This window comes from Drosophila erecta, unplaced genomic scaffold, assembly GCF_003286155.1.
Source record: "Drosophila erecta strain 14021-0224.00,06,07 unplaced genomic scaffold, DereRS2 tig00000021-arrow-pilon, whole genome shotgun sequence".
Taxonomy (NCBI): Eukaryota; Metazoa; Arthropoda; class Insecta; order Diptera; family Drosophilidae; genus Drosophila; species Drosophila erecta.
Genome location: NW_020825198.1, coordinates 21,664,547 through 21,683,299, shown reverse-complemented (window position 1 = coordinate 21,683,299; position 18,753 = coordinate 21,664,547). Strand labels below are relative to the sequence as shown.

General features: G+C 44.1%; 6 protein-coding genes across 11 annotated transcripts; 4 read left to right on the top strand and 2 right to left on the bottom strand.

Moving 5' to 3' along the window:
- Positions 1-3,469: 3,469 nt before the first annotated feature.
- LOC6544128 (titin) lies at positions 3,470-4,177 on the bottom strand. Its single transcript, XM_001973644.3, has one exon. It carries the CDS (start codon positions 4,115-4,117, stop codon positions 3,542-3,544), a length of 576 nt encoding a protein of 191 aa, XP_001973680.1. The 5' UTR covers positions 4,118-4,177; the 3' UTR covers positions 3,470-3,541.
- A 571-nt stretch (positions 4,178-4,748) lies between these two features.
- Positions 4,749-5,453, top strand: LOC6544127 (proline-rich extensin-like protein EPR1). Its single transcript, XM_001973643.3, has one exon. The coding sequence runs from the start codon at positions 4,808-4,810 to the stop codon at positions 5,321-5,323; it is 516 nt and encodes a 171-aa protein (XP_001973679.1). The 5' UTR covers positions 4,749-4,807; the 3' UTR covers positions 5,324-5,453.
- Positions 5,454-6,601: 1,148 nt separating this feature from the next.
- LOC6544126 (cell surface glycoprotein 1) lies at positions 6,602-7,351 on the top strand. Its single transcript, XM_001973642.3, has one exon. The coding sequence runs from the start codon at positions 6,649-6,651 to the stop codon at positions 7,234-7,236; it is 588 nt and encodes a 195-aa protein (XP_001973678.1). The 5' UTR covers positions 6,602-6,648; the 3' UTR covers positions 7,237-7,351.
- A 348-nt stretch (positions 7,352-7,699) lies between these two features.
- Positions 7,700-8,498, top strand: LOC6544125 (extensin). The gene has a single exon (XM_001973641.3). It carries the CDS (start codon positions 7,750-7,752, stop codon positions 8,434-8,436), a length of 687 nt encoding a protein of 228 aa, XP_001973677.1. The 5' UTR covers positions 7,700-7,749; the 3' UTR covers positions 8,437-8,498.
- Positions 8,483-9,301, bottom strand: LOC6543997 (DNA-directed RNA polymerases I, II, and III subunit RPABC3). Its single transcript, XM_015158672.2, has 2 exons — positions 9,062-9,301; positions 8,483-8,989 (listed from the first exon to the last, which is right to left on the bottom strand). The coding sequence occupies exon 2, from the start codon at positions 8,982-8,984 to the stop codon at positions 8,535-8,537; it is 450 nt and encodes a 149-aa protein (XP_015014158.1). The 5' UTR covers positions 8,985-8,989; positions 9,062-9,301; the 3' UTR covers positions 8,483-8,534.
- A 206-nt stretch (positions 9,302-9,507) lies between these two features.
- LOC6543996 (zinc finger protein OZF) lies at positions 9,508-13,822 on the top strand. Of its 6 annotated transcripts, XM_026976750.1 has the most exons (5): positions 9,508-9,739; positions 9,799-9,905; positions 11,272-12,047; positions 12,239-12,634; positions 12,694-13,822. In XM_026976750.1, exons 3-5 carry the CDS (start codon positions 11,472-11,474, stop codon positions 13,288-13,290), a joined length of 1,569 nt encoding a protein of 522 aa, XP_026832551.1. In that variant the 5' UTR covers positions 9,508-9,739; positions 9,799-9,905; positions 11,272-11,471; the 3' UTR covers positions 13,291-13,822. The 6 variants fall into 6 exon arrangements, 5 of the variants coding, with proteins under 5 accessions (XP_026832551.1, XP_001973675.1, XP_015012933.1 ...); XM_001973639.3 differs by lacking the exon at positions 9,799-9,905; XM_015157447.2 differs by having other exon boundaries at positions 9,508-9,905.
- Positions 13,823-18,753: the final 4,931 nt, after the last annotated feature.

Genomic DNA, 18,753 nt, shown 5'->3' with positions numbered 1-18,753 from the left:
ATATGCTGAGACCCATATTTTTCTTTCAAACACTTGTACACTTTGTACGAAACAGTTACAGGAGAAGTTATGGATTGGTTTTATTACGGGAAAAAAGAGCCAATGCTATAGTCGAGCTCCCCGACTATCAGATACCCGTTACTCAGCTAGTGAAAGTGCAAACGAGAAAATTCAACATTTTCTGGAATATCAATAGAAAAAAGTTAATTTAGAAGATATATAAAAAAAGGACAAAAAAATATCACAACATTTTTCAAACGTGTGGTCGTGGCAGTTTTGTGCGGCTTGTGGGCGTTAACGTGGGCGTGGCAGCATGGGTCAATAAACTTGCGCTGCGTCTCCGGAATTTTAATCCTTAATAATTTTTTCATTCCTGAGATCGAAGCGTTTTTTTCCTTAATTTTTTCCAATATTCCAGAAAATGTTGAAAGTTCGCGTTCGCACTTCCACCAGCTGAGTAACGCGTATCTGATAGTCGGGGAACTCGACTATAGCATTCTCTTTTGTTTTTCATTTCATTTCCTTTTCTTTTTGCCTGACCTCAACATAGAGTTCATATGGGCAATACGGCAATTATAAGGAACAATGTTCGAAACGAATATCGATATACATATTATATGTAGGTCGTCTTCCACTGGCTATACACTAGTTTATACCCAACAGGAGGCCACTGAGTGGCAACAAAGGGTGAATCTTGTGTCATAAATTTGAAAATGTTTGCAAAGGATATAAGCATGTTGAATTTATTTTGTTTACGAACTAATCCTTGATAACCGGACTTAAAATTATTATTTTATTTAGTAATAGGAAACTAAGAAATTATCAAATAATCGAAGCACTGTACGAGACTTAATATTGGTCTTCAAGACGGTTAGGGTTTCTTGATGGTTTCATAAATTTAAGTATAAACATCGTTAGTAATAATACGATTCAATATTTATTGTGGAACCATTTAATGTTGCCTGCCCTTAACATAGGTTTCATATAATTGACAATACCGCAATTATCAGGGCAAAATTTGAAGTGGTACCAAATTAATTAAATAATTTATCAACGGATATTGGTATATTGGTCGTCCTCCACCGGATATACCACTTTATACCCAAAAGGTGGACTCTGCGTGGCAACAACGGGTAAATCTTGTGCCTTTGTTATTTCCAGAAGCGCCACAATAATGATCATCCGACGGTTCTACGGCCATTCCCCCCGCCCTATCTTCGCGAGAAGATAGAAGCGACATAGGAAACAGTAAGGAAACGAGGAAATATTTATATATTATATATGTATGTATATAAATATGATCAACTTTGTTATATTCTGTAGGGGTCATGCAACTCATATTTAGATCGACAATGATTTAACATTAGGGATAAGTCATTTCTTGTGCTTGGAACAGAGAAGTTTAGCCCAGTAACCAAGTCGGGACTATAAACTTCATTACGAATATGATTAAAAATATAGACTGTTTCAAGCTTCGTTTTTCGGGTTTTGAACAAGAGCGCCATGTAGTACCAGGTATCCCTATCCAAAAGCTTATTTGTTAATAATACAAACAGAGCAGATTGCGCTTCTGAAGGGTCCAACTTGTGCTGGTAGTGCGGCATCAATATTTCATTGTGCTGGTAAACTAATCGGGACAGGTGGAATCACTGGGTGTGAAACCGGTGCAGACAAATCGAAATCTATAGCAATGCCAAACTGGACTCTCAAACGGATTGATCGGGTTGCTCCGAATCCCTTTTAGCTGCCTCCTCTTAGCAACAATTGGGGAAGCCTGTTGATCACTTGCTAAGCGGTTTTTTTGCGCTTTGGAGATTCCTGTAATGATCAGTCCCTTAAGCCAGAAGCAAAAAGCAGACTGCTTTTCCATGTTTTTTTTATTCAGACCACTATGAAAACACACAAAATCAAAACTTGCAGTTGCGGAGTGCGGAGTGGTACATTTAAAAGTTCCGCAAGAGCGCAGTCAGCTTTTGGATTTCGTGAGTGAGAGTGAGAGAGCGGGAGCACAGTGCAGTTAATGTGCATGCAAAAGCAATACCCAACAGCACTACGGACAACTCACGAAAGAGAGAGAGTAAATCAAAAAAAGCAAGACACACAAAAGGTTAAATAAATTTGTTTAATTGTGCACTAATCAGAAAACATTCAACCGCGAAGTGATCGGGTTTTTATTTATTATGTATACAAAGTAAATTAATAACGATTTTATTAAAAACCACTGCTGGTTTCGGCAAAAGCAAAAACAAATTCGGAGTGCAAAAAAATCACGACCGTTCGCTTTGAAGTCAGTATTTTCGCTCTACTTTACCTTCATCAATGTTCTACGCCTACCGCACGTATGTACATACATACATACATATGTAAGTACTATGCAGACTACAAAATGGCTTCGCAAGCCATTAAACTTGTGAGCCAGCCACTATAGCGCAAAAATAAAACAAAGCATTAAATATGCATTGGAAATGGGAAGCCTTTCACTAAAGACCATACAATTCCGCTAGAAGCGTGCGATGGGAACAAGGAACCAGAGGCAATTCAGATGTCAAGGGGATGCAAGGATGCAAAGCATTCTTAAGGGCGAATGACTTGCAAGAAGTTCTTGAGAATGGAAATATTCGAGCGTTGTGTAAGGTTGGGCAAACAAAACTGCATGCGTTTCGACAATTTAATACTAACAGTTAAGGCCATTATTTCGCATGCCAATTAAGGAATATATATTTACCCGAAATGTGTAACACTGCACTGCACGCTAATGACACCCATCTGAAAGAAATTATCCACCGAATCTGCAAGACCAAAAATAAAAAATAACGGAAGTCAACCATCTTAGCTTTCAACAAACTTTACCTATCCATCTCTTTACCTCATAAACATACTTCAGCTAACCCACAATTCTATGGGTACGCCGACAACGCAGACGAAGAAGCAACAACCTTCCCCCAAATAACCATACCAAATAATACCGATATAAGTAGGTACATAGAGGCAAACATTATTAATGACAAAAGCAATTACATTACGAACTCATTTTCCTGGTACCAATCTATAACCCCAAATAACGAAAACATAATCGATTATACCAAACACTCTAAAAACTGTGATAATAGGCAGGCTTAATTCAATTCCCTAATAGTTCCCATTATGAATGTACATACATATGTATATTATATCATGGCTATGATACAGGTATATCACGGAAATCACGGCTGATCTCCTAGCCGTGTACATATTTTCTACACACTTCTACAAAAAGTTATGTACTTTATTTTAACTAATTTAAGGTTTGGTTGGCATTGGAGTCGATAAACATAATTTTTTAAGCTGCATAACCAATCGCTTTCTCCTATCACATCCCGGGCTTCTATTACTAGCAACTTCTTTTGGGACTTCTTTCAAAATCAGTTTTTAGTTTTAACTACCCTTAAAGTTCTGAGACTACTTAAAATGCAAGCAAAACAAACAGACGCACCATTTGCAAAAATATATTTTTAACAACAAAATCCAAACCGAACAAATTAATTAAAGGGAGCTAGGATTACTACCAGCCCACTTGCTGGGGAGCAGCGTTGTAGGCTGCCAGGTAATACGGCTGCTGGGCACCCACATAGTAAAACTGGGGCGTGGCCAATGCTGGAGCCTGAGCTACGGGAACCACCGGAGCCACCGGAGCCACTGCCTCATCCACGGGCAGCTCCTCCAGGCGAGCTATGCGTTGGCGGAGACGCTTGGGCTTGGCCAGCTGCAACTTGGCCAGTCTCTGTCGGCTGCGTAGGCGGGCCGGAGCGGAGGAGGGCGTGGTGGCCTCCAGTGAGCTCTCCTCGGTGTCCACCTCCTCGTTCTCTGGGCTAGGCTCGAAGGTGTCCACTGGTGGCTCCTGCTCCGACGGCAAGACATCTGTGTCCACATCCTCGGGCGGTCCGTAGGTCAGTGCGGGCTGTTCGGCGGCAGGTTTCAGCTCAGCAGCCGAGGGATAGGGCGTGGGAGCCACCTCCTGCCGGGCGAACGCAACCGGACGCAGGCGCAGAGTCCGCCGAAGTGGCGCCTGTGCCGCACAATTTACGGCGCAGATGGCCAGCAGGAGAAGAAGCGAACTGAGGAACTGATAACGTGCCATGATCGGGGACTTGCAGTGGAGCTGTGTTGGCTGTCGTATATGGAGCTTTAACTTTTATACCTCCACCTGCCGCAGCGGTGGCCCTGCTGATCGGTGGTCACTGGTCAACGATTCTACGATTCCAGCGCAACGATTCCCAGCCAACAACGCCGTGAATTTTAAGCAGAGCGCCGCGATTTGAAATCCATCAATGCGAATGTGTATGTCAAGCAGGCGCCGCACAGTGGAGTGGAATTTAAAGTGATGGCAAATCTATAGCCCTAGTTGTCCAACTGAAGCATAGACCGTATACTTAGTCTCATTCTCAGCGCATAAAAAGTGAAGTTTTCAAGAAACTCAATAGCTCCGTTAAAGTGCGTTATAGTGATAATATCTCTTGTAATGTTGATTTGATATACAATATACTTTCCTATTTTTTTGGTTACAACTTCGACATCGAGTTCCAGCCCATTGCTCGTAGTCAGTGGAGCCAAGTAAAGTGTCAAAGTTAAGTGCCCGCGGGTTATAATTAACGGCCAATGGTTATGGCTTAGACATGGGCCCTTGACTAAATATTGTCACGTCCATAGGCCATCGAAAGGGTGTCCCTCGGAGTGCCAAATATAAGTGGCCGAAAACTTCAGTTTGTATAAAAGGCGCGCGACTTCCAGCTATTGACAACATTCTAAGCCAACTCAGCAGCACCTCAACATGGCCCACAAGCTCATCCGCTCCCTTCTCCTGATCGCAGCCATGGCTGCCGTTTCTGTGGCGGAGCCTGCTAGGTTCCGTGGCCGATCATCACGCCTGCAGTTTGCCCGTCAGGAGCAGGCTCCAGAGGATCAGGCTGCTCCGGCCGACCCCGCCGTGGATATTGCACCCACTCCGGCCTCGGCCCCTTATCCGCCATCCGGAGTTACACCGGAGGTGCCCTTCGACCTGCCCACGGAAACCGAAGCGCAGCCTGATCTAACCTACGGACCACCAGCTGAGCCCGATAACACCTACGGACCTCCGGATAATACTTATGGACCTCCAGCTGAGCCGGACAACACCTATGGACCTCCAGCTGATGACTCAGTGGACCAGGCCCCTGCTGCGGATCTTGTACCCGCCAGCTTGATCCAGCCTCGTAACGAACGCCTCCGCAGACGTCGTCCGATCCCGGAGAAGCTTCGAAGTGCTCAGACCATCCGCTCTGGATCAGTGCTGGTGTACAGCATCTGAAATGGGTCCATCCCGTGTTGCTAGAAATTAATGGTATCGACACATTAGGATACGCATTTATTACTTTGTTGCTAAATAAATAATAAATTGTTGTTGAATATTTTCATTAAAATAATCGAATAATTGAGTATATATTTAAGGTCACCCAAACCTTTTTTCCAATTTGTATATTACAAAAGTTTTCAGACTTGTTTTGAGTGGCAAAACTATTGCTTTATTTGGTGAAGCTAACAGATATATGAACGCATTTGCCATTCCATTAAGATGTTACACACTTGAACTGGATTCGACATGACGGAAAATATTATTTATCCAAAATAAACAAGGTAATGTTCTTCCTTGACAAATATATGATCTATTAACAAAACTGCAGTTTATGACCTAATTTTTTTTTTGTCATTTCGGAGGCTTCAAAATTATAAACAAATATGAACTTCTAGTCGTGTCCAATGTTTAGCTTGTGCAAACATTAAGTGAGTTTCTTATCAATCATTTTGGTGAGACAAAGCTTTGAATATAACAATTTTTGTAATTTGTGTAAGCATCAATAGTACTAAATGATCAAATGTATGTGATTCAATTATCAAAAATTAGAAAAGTAAAAGTAAGTTTGACTTATGAGGACAAAAGGTAAATGGTTATTTCAAAAACTAAACTAATAAAAAAATATAATTATTTTAAATTATATTTTTATTGACCCTGATAAAAACTCAAAGCTTTGAATATACAAATTTTCGGTAATTTGCATACGCACCATTAGTATTTAATTTTATGTGTAAAAATCAGAAAAGTATATCTGTGATACGTTAACAGAATGTAAATGGGTGTTCCATAAACTTCCTAAACTAATATTAAAAAAAAAACAATTTTCATTGACCCTAATAAAAACTGTCTAAATGGGACGTGCTTTTAAAAGTGCGTGCTTGATGGTTTTTTTCACAGCCTATTTTGTTTAGCATGAATACAAAGTTCATCAAATAAAATTATGAACTGCCAAGAACCCAAAACCAAACAAACTCAAAAGTTCACAGCGACACTAAAGCCCACGCCAAGTGTAAATAAATGATTCCAAGGAGGGGAAAGAGGCGCATATTCCAAATCATAGCATTGGCCAATGAATTTCGAAAAAGGGTCACGTATCGGGTATTAAGCAGAAGCTACATCGCCGCCGATCAGCGCAACATAATCAAAGTTTTACCGGGAATAAGAGCCTGAAACTGAAAGTGACGAGCATAAATTATAGCAGAACTCGATCTGATAGCTTGGGGCTATAAATATGTCGAGTCGGATTGAGAAATCAGAACAGAAGCCCTTCAACCGCGAATATGATTAAACCGACTGGCGCTCCAATTGCTATTCTTGTCCTGAGCCTGTTGGCACTGAGTTCCGCGGAACCGATCCGCCGGAGATTCCCGGTGCGCCAGGTGCAGGATATACCCAGTCCTTCGCCCACGGGATATCCGGAGGCGGGCATCACCCCGAGTGTGCCCTTCGATTTGCCAAGTTCCACAGTCAAGCCGGAGAACACCTATCTGCCACCTGATAACACCTATGGACCTCCGGACAACACATACGGGCCACCAGATAACACTTACGGACCTCCAGAGGCCGACTCCGTGCCGGCTGTTGCTCCCGAGGCTGAACCGCAGCCAGAGAATCCCATCCAGACTGATGATATCCCAGAAACTGAGGAAGCATCAGTGGATGGTGCCAGGCTGGAGCCCGCTGATGAGGACGCCGAGGAGGATGAACCGCAGTTGGAAGTTGCTGGGGATGGCACTGTGATCGTTGTAGCCAGCAGTCTTGACCAGCCACAGCCCGTCCAGTCCGCACGACTCTATCAAAGATTTCCTCAAGGACGGCGTTCTCAGAAGCCCGTTCCTCAGCGGCTGATCCTGCGTCGCAATTGGTAGGCTTAAAAAGGTTAGCGTAAGCAACGACGCACTGCATCAGACTTAATCGATCACTTAATACTCACTGCATCAAGAACTTAGAATCTGTTCTTGGGACATCATTCGGGCACCGTACACAACAAAAATGTATTTACAAACTATTACTTACAAAATTCAATTTAAAAATAAATCCATAAACTAATTTGAAGCGTTGCGATTAATGTATAGATCATTGTATTTTTATACCTTTTTATCTCTTATTTCTGTCTAAAAACAGTATACAAGTATTTTATACAAAAAACGTCGGGTGATCGTCTTTTTAAAGAAATCTAGCAACATTTTCATAACAGCCACTACTTACATCTGATGTAGTCGACACCGCTATGGGCACGTATCGTTGGACCTGCCTTATAAGTCATCGGCCTCGAGGTTTCTTCGGGCGTTTGGACTGGGAAGTCCCCAAGGGCATCCCTAGTGGGTATTTATAGGCGCCACTTAGCCTCCCCATGCAGCAGTTCATGTCAGCACCCCACAATGTCCGGTTATCCAACTGTTGCTCTGGCCACCTTTGCGCTCTGTTTCATTCTTTGCCTGAATGGAACTGAAGGCAGTCATCTGAGGTTTCCAGGACCCGCGGCGGGCAAGTTTCTGCAAAGACAGGAACAAGCTCCATATCCACCAGCAGGCCTGGTCCCCGATCCGCCATTCGAACTGCCCACAGAGGAGGCGGTTGAATTTCCTCAGCCAGAGGAGACATATGGTCCTCCAGCTGAAACATACGGGCCGCCGGCAGTAGTGGAAGCGCCAGCTGAGGCCTACGGCCCACCGGATCAAGTTTACGGGCCTCCCGATCAGACCTACGGACCTCCAGACCAGCCAACCAACGACGTCAGCTCCAACACCTTGCCACAAAGCGCAGCTATAATTGATTTGGCAAGTTTGCCGCTGCCACCCCAGGCTCAGTATGTTCTTCCGCTACTGAACCGCTTGGCTGCCTTCCGCCCACAGCGTCCGGTTCTGCTGACTCCGCAACGTCGTCCTGCTAAGCTTACGGCTCGACCTCGGCCCCATACAGCCAAGATTGTGAATGCTATTAGGCCTGCTCCAGTGTTCCCATCGACTCCACAGGCATTGCCCTTCGTGGATCGCCGAATTCCTTTCCGCCCACGACCATCACGCCTGATTGTAAATGCGCCCTTGAGACGCCCATCCAGGCAATAGACTACATCACTCAGCACTCCAACCAATGCTAGAAATGCACTGTAAATAAAGTTTGTTGTTTATGTCTAATTTGCGAACGAAATAATTAGGTAGAAAATTCAGAAGGCCAGCCGCTTCATCAGCAGGTACATGTGCTGGTCCACCTCGAAGCCGTGAAGATTGTTGGCGTCACCCTGCAGTCGCATAAGCAGGCCGCCGAAGGACACGTAGGCCGAGAGCCGGGAGGCCTCATTGTGTGCCTCGTCACCCTCGATCCTGTAGATTTTGCCGTACATCACGTACTCAAAGCTGTCCGCCCGCGTGCCTTCGTGCTCCATTGGATTGTACTCCCCGCTGTCCGGGCAACCATCTTCGCGCAGCGTGGTGGCCAGTACCAGGCGGAACTTGTCACCCAGCTCCATGGGGTACAGCCACGAGTTGATGTCCAGGATGAGGTCCATCTTAAAAGACTCGGACTCGCAGTGCAGGCGGGATACACGGTCGAACTTTTTGCCCTCCGGATCCATGTCCTTCACGTTGAAGATGTCCTCAAAAAGTACTCCAGCCATGTTTTCTGGAAATTCGACAAGTAATTGAGTTAATGCTTTGAAGTCAGTTCAGCGGAGCGCCAAAACGCACGCCTTACCTTGAGTCGTCTGATTAGAGTTTATATGTATTAAATCCTTTACGCAGAGGTAGTTTCGTGGTCTTTTATAAACGCCGTTTATTTCAGCAGAATATTATAATATTTAAACTATTGTTAGCTACTAATTTCCATTTCTTAAATATTTTGCTTGCGCGTGTTTAAGATTCGGCGATGCCAGATCTTTCTGGCGGCTTCGAGCGTTGCCACACCACTACTGTTTCAGTGCGTAAAGTGGTCGTGTTCAGCAGTCTGTGATTTCAGTGTGCAAAAAAAGTCACGTTCAGCACAGTGTATTTCACTTGGTTGTCATTGAGATACGCATAAATATTGCAAGACCTCATTTGAGGTGACTTTTAATTTTACTTGTAACTAAATTTAGTTTGTTGCGGTTTTCCACATCTTACACCATTTTTTTAGTTCACAACTACTGGCTCTGCATCACGCTCCCATCTGTAGACGTGCAGACATAGTCCCTCTGTGCCCATTTATCGGTGAATACCCATCACTAAGATTAAGAACAACATTGTAAAACGAAGGAAAACTGTTATTTATTTTGCTGGACAAATCGGTTTTGGATAAGAAAAGGCAACCCTTCATAGTCCTCAGGTTAAGACGCAGGCAGAACGATGGATACACCTTGAAAAGCCAGTCGGACTGCCAGCTAGCGAATTGCAAAAAGTATGTACACACAGCTCATGGGCGTTGAAATTATAAACAAAAAAGAAGCGAACTCCTAGTCGGACGCGGAATGTATAGAAAGTCAAGGTGTGTCCCATTCGGGGTGACGATGAGTATTCCTGCGAAATGAAGGCCCCTAGCTTAGCGATTCCCGCTTATTGCGAGGGTAAGTCTACGCCTGATCGGGCTATGGTGTTGGTGTTAAATGTGGAGCCCCTGGGCCAAATGTGTAGCATATGTGTAGAATGGTTTGATTTACGTATATGACTATTGTGGTGCTGGTGCATTAATTACTAACCATCGGTTGCAAGACCCCGAAAACTATAGAGTCCTCGAGTTTTGTGCCCTGAATACGAAAGACTTCAACGGCTTCTCCCATTCCTCTTCCCAATCCCCCTCCACCCTCACCCTTAACCCTTACCCACCCCCATAACCCCGCCTATTTAGCATTACAAAACTGCTGTTATGTATTCACCTCTTTATTTTCGCTTTTTGTGTGTGATTTCGCTGTCGTTCGTGCTTTTTGCCCCGTTCTCTTTCAGTTACGATTCCCAGCTCCGAATTCTAGCTTTAATTCGCTTTTTCAACAGTTTGGTCGAGGGCCGTTGTGCAGTTAAAGTGAGTTAGTTTTTAGCTTCTGCGGGTGCGGCTCTAATGAACCATTAACCCTCCGCAGGGCAGGGTGTTGGTCGGGCCGGGATCGGAACGGAATCGGAGGGTTCCCAATCTGTTTGCCAGATGTTCGTCGCAGTCCAGGGTCATTGTCGTCGCTCTCCTCCAGTTGCATTTTCTGTGTGCTCGCTTTTCATTGGAAACTTCGCTGCGGCGGAGAACAGACACCGCGGGATCGAAAACGGTCAGGTTGCACAGCTTTATCTCGATATCTATCTGAAGCTATATTGTGATTTTAGTGAGTGTGTTGGATTGCTTATCAGTTGTTGCCTTCCGCGGGGTCTTATCAGACGGTTTCTCTATCTCGCTCCCGCCCAAACAAAAGATTAAGACAACAAACTGGGAATTCTTTGTGTGGAAGCTTAAGTTCGCTGGAAACGCTAAATGATAAAGCGATTCACTTCGAGACTAGGCTACTTCTAGCTCTCTACACCGCGAAAAACAGTGCACAACATGCCATTGAAACCTGCATTTTAAAAAGAAATTAATACGTTGTATAGTTCAGAACGTTCCCGGTTATTTCCAAATTGGATAATTCATTAAATATGAATATGAATAAATCTAAGCGATTTTGACAACACTGTCAAAACAGTAAGAACTATTGCAAAAGTAGAAAAGTGTCATGCACTTCCAAGCACCTAAATATGCAAACCTCCCAATTTTGGTAATATTTTTCCTGTGCATAGGTCTTATCACTGTTGACACAGCTGGAGGTTCTGTTCCGTTGCTGTTTCTCTTCTTGTTTCTGTTTCGGCCTCACATACGGTTACTATTTCTGTCTGTGTTTTTGATTCTCCCTCTGCTTCGGAACGTGGCGCACGGCGAATGGAGAATTAAAACAGTTCTTAACTTTTTTGCAGCTCATCTAAACTAATCCAAACCAAAGGTGTATGGGAATTATCCTAGAACTAGCAAATTGAACCAAAAAATACGAATACCCTAAATTACATACGTAGAACATTAACACTAGAAGTAAAGCCAAACACAGCTGGTGCCGGTGATTCCCAGGAAGCGGTCCCCAAAAATTTAGTTACGAATCGAAATAATAAAAACCAAACAAATGGTACGCAGCCGCCGCAGCGTGTCCAAAGAGGATGCCGTATCTCTGCTCACGGACAGCGGCATATCATTGTCCTCGCCGCCGGCGGCGAGGGAATCCTCACCAGGCCACACACTTTCGATCAAGAGGCGGAAAAGCAGCTTGGCTAGTCTGCGGGATGCCTATGTGGAGCAGGAAGAGGACGACGGCGGAGAGCAAGACTCAAAGGATGACGACTACGTGCAGCCGCAGCTAAAAAAGACCGCCCGAAAGGCTGAACCGGTGAAACGCAAGCACCATGTCTGCAGCCAATGTTCCAAGGAGTTCGGCGGCAAGACGGATCTGCAGCGCCATATGCTTATCCATTCGGACGAACGACCGCACAAGTGCAAGGACTGTGGCAAGAGCTACCGCCAGGCGGTCAATCTGAAGAACCATATTACCACCGCCCACGAGCATCGTAAGCAGTTCGTCTGTTCCGAGTGCCCAAAATCATTCGCACTCAAGGAGCGCCTGCGACTCCACATGCGTCTCCACTCTGGCGAGAAGCCCTATCTCTGCGCCCTCTGTGACAAAAAATTCGCCCGAGGAGGTCAGGTAAATAATACGACAGTCAATTTTTAATTTCGATTTAATGATTAATGATATACATTTCTACTACTCCAACAAATTATTCGTTGATTTATTATAAACTTAAATTTATATGTTTATAAATTTTCGTTTAGGCTTTTGTTTATATAGTTCATAACCGTAGGTGTTTCTAATATATATTATTATGTATATTGCAGCTGCAACAGCACATGGTTTCTCACCACAAGACGAGTATCCAGCAGTTCAACTGTACCAAGTGCTCGGCCAGCTTCTCAACCAACGCCAATTTGCGGGTGCACATGGAGCGACATGAACAGGGCATGGAGCACCGGTGCAGCATCTGTGAGAGCCAATTCGCCAACGAGCTGGCCCTGAGAGCCCACATAAACCAGGAGCACCACAAGCTGACCCAATTTGAGTGCGAGATATGCCACAAGATGATAGAGCCGGACGAGGATCTGGCCACTCACATGCAGCGGCACGCCGCTGTTAAGACGCACGTGTGCGAGGTGTGCAACACCTATTTTACCCAGAAGAGCCAGTACAATGTCCACATGCGGATGCATACAGGAGAGCGCCCCTACCAGTGTAGGGTATGTAGAAAGGGTCTTAGCTTGCAAGTAACCATAACTTCTATTTCAACTCCCATCAGATCTGCCACCAGACCTTTGCCCATTCGAGCGTACTAAAACTGCACATCCGGAAGCACACGGGAGAAAAACCCTTTCGCTGCCAGCTGTGTGAGGACGAAGTAGCCTTCTCTCAGCTGGCGCACCTTAAGAACCACATGAAGAAGATACACAAACAGCACAAGCCCTACATGTGCGAAGGCTGCCACGAGTTCTTTAAGATCAAGGTGGAGCTGCAGTCGCATGTTGAGCAGTGCGATAAGTGTCCTGTTGGCGGGGACCAACCCAGTGGCAGTCAGTCTGAAGATGCGCAAATCCTGTCTGTCTTAAGATTCAACATGGCAGTGGTACTGAAAAAAATTAGCTCCGCTCAGAAGCTGCGCCAGTTGGGTTACGAGAAGCGTCTGATCGATAACGTTATCATTGCATCCTTAAAGCTGGCTCAGCGACAATCCCATGACGACGCCACGATGACACCATTGGCCAGACTCCGGCTGAATGTGGAGGAATTTCTTAAGTGGATTGTGCCAGCCCCCACAATGCAGAAATTCAGCGACGAATTGTTGTCTATCGACACAATTCTGGAGAAAATTGCCACCATGTATATGAAGCAGAAGTAGAATCCAGGAGTTGCTAGCCAACGCCAAATGCGAGTGTGCCATAGAAGAAGGCTTTGTAGAACTAGTTCTTGCCATTTAGTTTAGTGTTTTACCCAAAGTTTCAGACGAAACCCAACCAAATAATTTATCCCAAAGATGTATACTTTGTAATACAGATCATTTTAATGAATTACTAACCCTAATCCCAATTTCGCTGCTACCAAAAAGTATAATTGAGTTAGTGTGGTCATAATAATTGTCCTATAAAAAGAAATTAGTTTAAGAACGAATTTCGATGCAATAATTTATATAATAATAAGTTTAACACGATTGAAACCTCAAATAATTTTGTATTCTTAGTCTTGCCAGAGCAACAGATTGTCCCGAAGTGAATCTATAACAGCTCAAGTACAATACAACTCATTGTGGCCATGCTTGTAAAACGAATAAGCTTAATGCATTTAGTTGCCATTTGTCTTTCCCAACCTTTTTTTCTTTTTAAAAACTCGAATGAGTACAATGTAGTGTGTAAAAAGTTAAAATCTGAAGTGTACAACTGAAATGCAAATCAAAATACGCAATAAAGTAATGAAATGAATAATAAATATTGTTTGTGATTACAACCCCAAATACTGGAAATTAGTCTTTTCTGATTTTTCAAAAACTGTAAATATGAAACAGTGAAATTAGTTTTATTATTCCTTATTTTTGAAGTTCTTTAGTCATGTTGTCTTTCACAGTTGAAAAGAGTTAAGGGAAGTTCTTTAACAAAACTACTTAATAAGAGAACGAGGACCTTCAAATTGAATGATCAAAAAATAATAATCATTTTAAGTTACTTTTTCATGAGGGTTTTTAGGCAGGACATATTATTTCACTCAGCTTTCGAACTTGCATATGCATCATCACCTTCGCACTCCTTCTATCTGAGTACAGGATATCTGAAAACCGAGGACCTTGACTTTCTCTTAGTAGTACCTATTATTTTTGGCCCAATAAAAACAGTTTTAGGATTTTTTGTTTCAACAAATTATTCTCGTCGTGTCTAAGCCTGGAATACTTGAATCAATCAATTTTTATTTATCTTCTGGCAGCCGTGGTTTTGACCTTTGTGGCTAATCTATGGAATTTTATGCCTTGTCCGGCTGGAAGCTGCATTCCATATTTGAATGCAGCCAAAAAAGCAGCGAGCCACACAGATACACCCAGCCAGGTTGGCATCTAACCACATAAACAGTTAGGTACAAGTGCCCCATGGGTCCCTGCCCGATGGCCATAAATGGCCTGGGCTTGTGCACAAATTTATAAGCCACTTACATTAAGGTGGCCAATATTTTTTATGGCAAATACCGCACTGCATGCGAACTGAGCTCTGAGCAGCGGTGGCATCTGCAGGCGTTGTGCCACCTGCCCGCGCCACTTCCTCCGGTACGCCACCTTCCACCCACCCGGAGCAATTAATGAAATTTGCCGCGACCGTTACTGTCAACCCAAAGGAATTGGTTGGTGGGGGCGCCATTTGCTTGGCTATGAGCTGTATGTACAACTTTATGTGTCAAATATAGTTATGATTTTATGATAGCCAGGTCCAGCCTGGGATTTGCCTCCGGAAAAACCCTTGCGTGTCTGTCACCTGAAGCTGCTGATGTAATCTTCGCCAGTCTGCCATCCCATACCGTCCCCGTTCCCGCTCCCGCTCCCGTTCCCGATCTCAATTTCTTGTCCCGGGGAGCAGCTTAATGTCTACATTTGTTCTGGCCGTTGCGTGTTCAATGGTTGCCCTTTTTGCAATCTCAGCTAACTCAGTTACTCCTGCTCCCACCGCCCACTGCCACTTCCATGTCCTCCTGCTTCTCCACGGCCGTGGCAACTGCAAGTCAGGCACTCCAGCTCCTTCAGCTTCTTCCACAGATTTAGTCTCGCCATTTCCAGCAGCTGCCGCTGCCATGGTGCATTAGAACAAATTGCTCTTGTTGCGATAGGAAGGATGGACATGCCTTTTGCCATGTTTGGGCCGACGGACAGAATGCCTCTGCTGGTTAGAGAGCAGTAAGCACTCGATCCATCGGCTATATGTGAAAACTTGTTCAGTTTGTTCCAGGAGGACAATATTATTACTGGTGTTGTTAGTCGTGCACAACATGCAATTTACATTTAATATTACGCGAAAATATAATAAATAATACAACATTTTCGACTGGTAGTAAGAGCTTGAGCTTGAACCCTTCCGAATAAATTTAACACATTCTTTACAACATTCCAATGGTTGGAAGATACCGAATTTTTATAAGAAGAGTATATGACATTCAACAAACCAAATTTAAAGCCCCTTGTTTATTTTCCAAGTAAAATGCGCCGCGAATTCGTGAAACAAATAGTCACAGACGTAAGTACGCATGTTTCGCCTGTTGGCCAAGGCTCGTTGGTGGCTCAGCCTCATCTGCATACCGGGATTTGACCGGGACAATGTTAATGATGAGAACTCGGAGGAGCAGCCTGTCTCGAGAGCCTCCGAGGAGCAGGTCCCATTTCCGTTTTCCTTCGGGACCTGGACTGAAGAAAATTGATTCGACTTTAGCCCATGCTTGTTCGCTATCATTTGCGTTAGCTTGTTTGGCATTATGTAATGCATATATAATTCTTTTGTTGTCTGCGGCTTATTAGCGAATTTACTCTGGCATTGGGGTAATGTCATACCACTTGGAGGCAAACTCTTTATTATGAATCTTAGCCCAAGAGAAGTTGAAGTGCAGTTCTTCACAGACGTCATATTTGAGGCGGAGTTGGGAAACTGGCTAGCTAAATTGCAGTAGCCCACTTCATCGACAAGGGCTTAAGAAGAAGAGATCCATAATTGACTGGGAATGCCCAAGTGAAACCAATTTCACAGAGCATTTGAATTCAAGTAGGGCAGACTGCAGTCAAGTTTTAAAGAATTTCTAAGTTCTGTAAATATCATTAAACTATTATTATGATTATGTGGGAATTATAATAATACTTGTTTTTATAAATAACTATACATCTTTATTATTTAAATTGATGGTGATCAAAGCTATTCATAATTCACTGAAGTGTTGTATTCAACCCGCTAAATGATTTTGAGTTCATATATATAGCTTTTAAAGATATATGCCCGTAACCTTATATTCCTCAGCTTTGACCACGTATTTTGGACCTTAGTCAAGGGGAGTCAAGACTTTGAGGTCATTCAACTTTTGGTGGCCAGGGCGTTTAAGGAGGCAAGTCAAAGTCAAGTCAAAAGTCATAAAAGTATGCAGGTCTGCGCAGTCGGATTGCCGTAGCAAAAGTACGAGTCTACAGATGGTTTGTATAGCCAAAGCTCTGGGCTTGGGTACGGGATTGAGATTGGGCTTGGGCTCGGGCTCGGGTTCAAGAATGACTATGTGCATGCGTGTTAGTATGGGTATATGGGTATATGGGTACGGCATGGGGAAGTGCGTTGCAGTGGTAATCCTTGGCCATGTATGTGCTGCCCTTATTGCAACAGCAACAGAAACAGCAAAACAGCATCAGAAACAACAATTACAAATGGACGACTTCTTTGTTCTGTCAGCAAAGCCTGCTGCAGTCCAACAGCCCAGAATCAGCTCCAGTTGGATCTCCAGCCCAAGGTTTGGGCCCAGTTAAGGCCAAAAGAGCTGCAGCCCGAGTTTTGCGGTAGCAGCCCAAAAGAGGGGGCGTCGTCAGAGTCGTCTCCATCTCCATCTATGCTGCAGCTGCCACGCATAAAGCATACGATCGGCACTGCAAGAAATATTTGATAATAGTTAAGGATCTATACAAGGTTGTTGGGTAGTGCAGAAAAATCACAAAATTAGATTGAAAATCAGACTAGTAAACATTAAAATTGGACGATTTTTTTTTCAGTGCTCACTGCGGATGCTGTTCGTTTGGGCCATTTGACTGGCCAAAACAAATATGAAGACCTGCATTCAGCGGCCGCGTCTTTTCTTTTGTCTAGGAGACGGAGGAGTCAGAAATGCGCAACGTTATCATAACTAAGTTCGTGTGGATGCGTGTGCTTGTGATTTTCCCGAAACGAAACGAAACGAAAGCAAAAGAAGGAAACCGTCTGCATATGCATAATTCATGCTATTGAACCTTCTGCGGTTATGACTGGACATGGACATGGGGCCCTGGACTTGAACCTACCAATCCACGGAGGTGGGGCAGGGGCGGGAATAGGCAAGGGGACCTCAGCCAGGCAACTAGAAAAATTATAATTTCACAAGTCATAATAGGATTTGCAATTCAAATGCGAGAAGGCAACGCAGACACTAAAAGCGGACTCAAGTCCGCTGGGTATCTTTGAGATTGTTTCTGTTGTTGTTGTTGTTGTTGTTGTTGCTATTCTTGTTGTTGCCATTTCCTTTTTGTTGAAATGTCTGCGGAAGGAGCAAACAACAATAAGAGGCTTCTCGGCCAGGGCCCAGACTTATGGCCAAGGCCCCGACCAATATGTCAAAAATATTAAGAGACATGGCCAATGGGCCCGGGAATAGGATCGAGAATCGGCAACAGAATCGGTTTTGGGTTTGTGGTGTGGGGATTGGCCTGGCTATCGGACTAGGATCATGCATAAATATGCAAACGATAAGAGCTCTCCTCTATAAAGTTGTAAAATTGACAAGCGTTGCAATGCCAAACTCTCAAATAAAGCAATAAAATGCACTAAAACATCGCCGGCCAGGGATCGCAACTCGCAACTCCAGGCCGATCGGTAGCCATGGACCAAATGCAAAAATTAGAAATGAAAGCCAGCGGGTCGCAGCAACAGATACTCCTGCTCCTTCACCACCAGCTCCTCCTCGTCTGCTTGCCCAGAATTTATGCCATTCTGGCTGGGACTGGGACTGGGACTGGCGGGGGAATGGGAATGATCCGATGGAAAGATGAGCACGGAAGCATCATCGTTTGTCACTGGCGCATGCAAAGGCTCAATTCATGATTCTGCATCGATATCGTGAAGGAAGTCCGCCTCGAGTGACAGCAGGCAGCGCATAAAGATAACAAATAGTATTGCAGTGGGTTGCATCGTAATCATGTCAAGCTGCCCATACCGGTAGCCCCAGAAGGGAACTACTAGCCACAACTTACGACTCACTTAGGGCTTCCTACTTTATGCGAAATCGAGCCCAAAGCTTATTCCCAGGAAATTTCAAGTGATGAAGTCTTCAGATATAAATTAAGAGCACAACTTTTCGGAATTCGGCTTTCGCCTTTCGGTTCATGTCGAAAAAAATAACAAAAGACTTTGGAAACGAACTTGACAGTTTTTCAGCTAAGTACGCAAGCGAAGCGAGCAGATTTAATTAGGGATTAGTTTCTGGCCTTGCTCAGTCGTGGCATCATAAATATTTAATGATATTGTCAGCTCCGCGGTAAGAGACCATACATATGGCTCTGATCTTGACTTCGGACCAGGCTTTTTTCCCGGCTTTGGCTTCAATTTAAATCAAACGT

Bases quoted from the DNA above. Each gene is read 5' to 3' on its own strand.
- LOC6543996 (XM_001973639.3), top strand. From the start codon at position 11,472: ATGGTACGCAGCCGCCGCAGCGTGTCCAAAGAGGATGCCGTATCTCTG. The intron at 12,048-12,238 runs GTAAATAATACG...TGTATATTGCAG, and splicing joins AATTCGCCCGAGGAGGTCAG to CTGCAACAGCACATGGTTTC. The intron at 12,635-12,693 runs GTATGTAGAAAG...AACTCCCATCAG, and splicing joins AGCGCCCCTACCAGTGTAGG to ATCTGCCACCAGACCTTTGC.
- LOC6544127 (XM_001973643.3), top strand. From the start codon at position 4,808: ATGGCCCACAAGCTCATCCGCTCCCTTCTCCTGATCGCAGCCATGGCT.
- LOC6544125 (XM_001973641.3), top strand. From the start codon at position 7,750: ATGTCCGGTTATCCAACTGTTGCTCTGGCCACCTTTGCGCTCTGTTTC.
- LOC6544128 (XM_001973644.3), bottom strand. From the start codon at position 4,117: ATGGCACGTTATCAGTTCCTCAGTTCGCTTCTTCTCCTGCTGGCCATC.
- LOC6543997 (XM_015158672.2), bottom strand. From the start codon at position 8,984: ATGGCTGGAGTACTTTTTGAGGACATCTTCAACGTGAAGGACATGGAT.
- LOC6544126 (XM_001973642.3), top strand. From the start codon at position 6,649: ATGATTAAACCGACTGGCGCTCCAATTGCTATTCTTGTCCTGAGCCTG.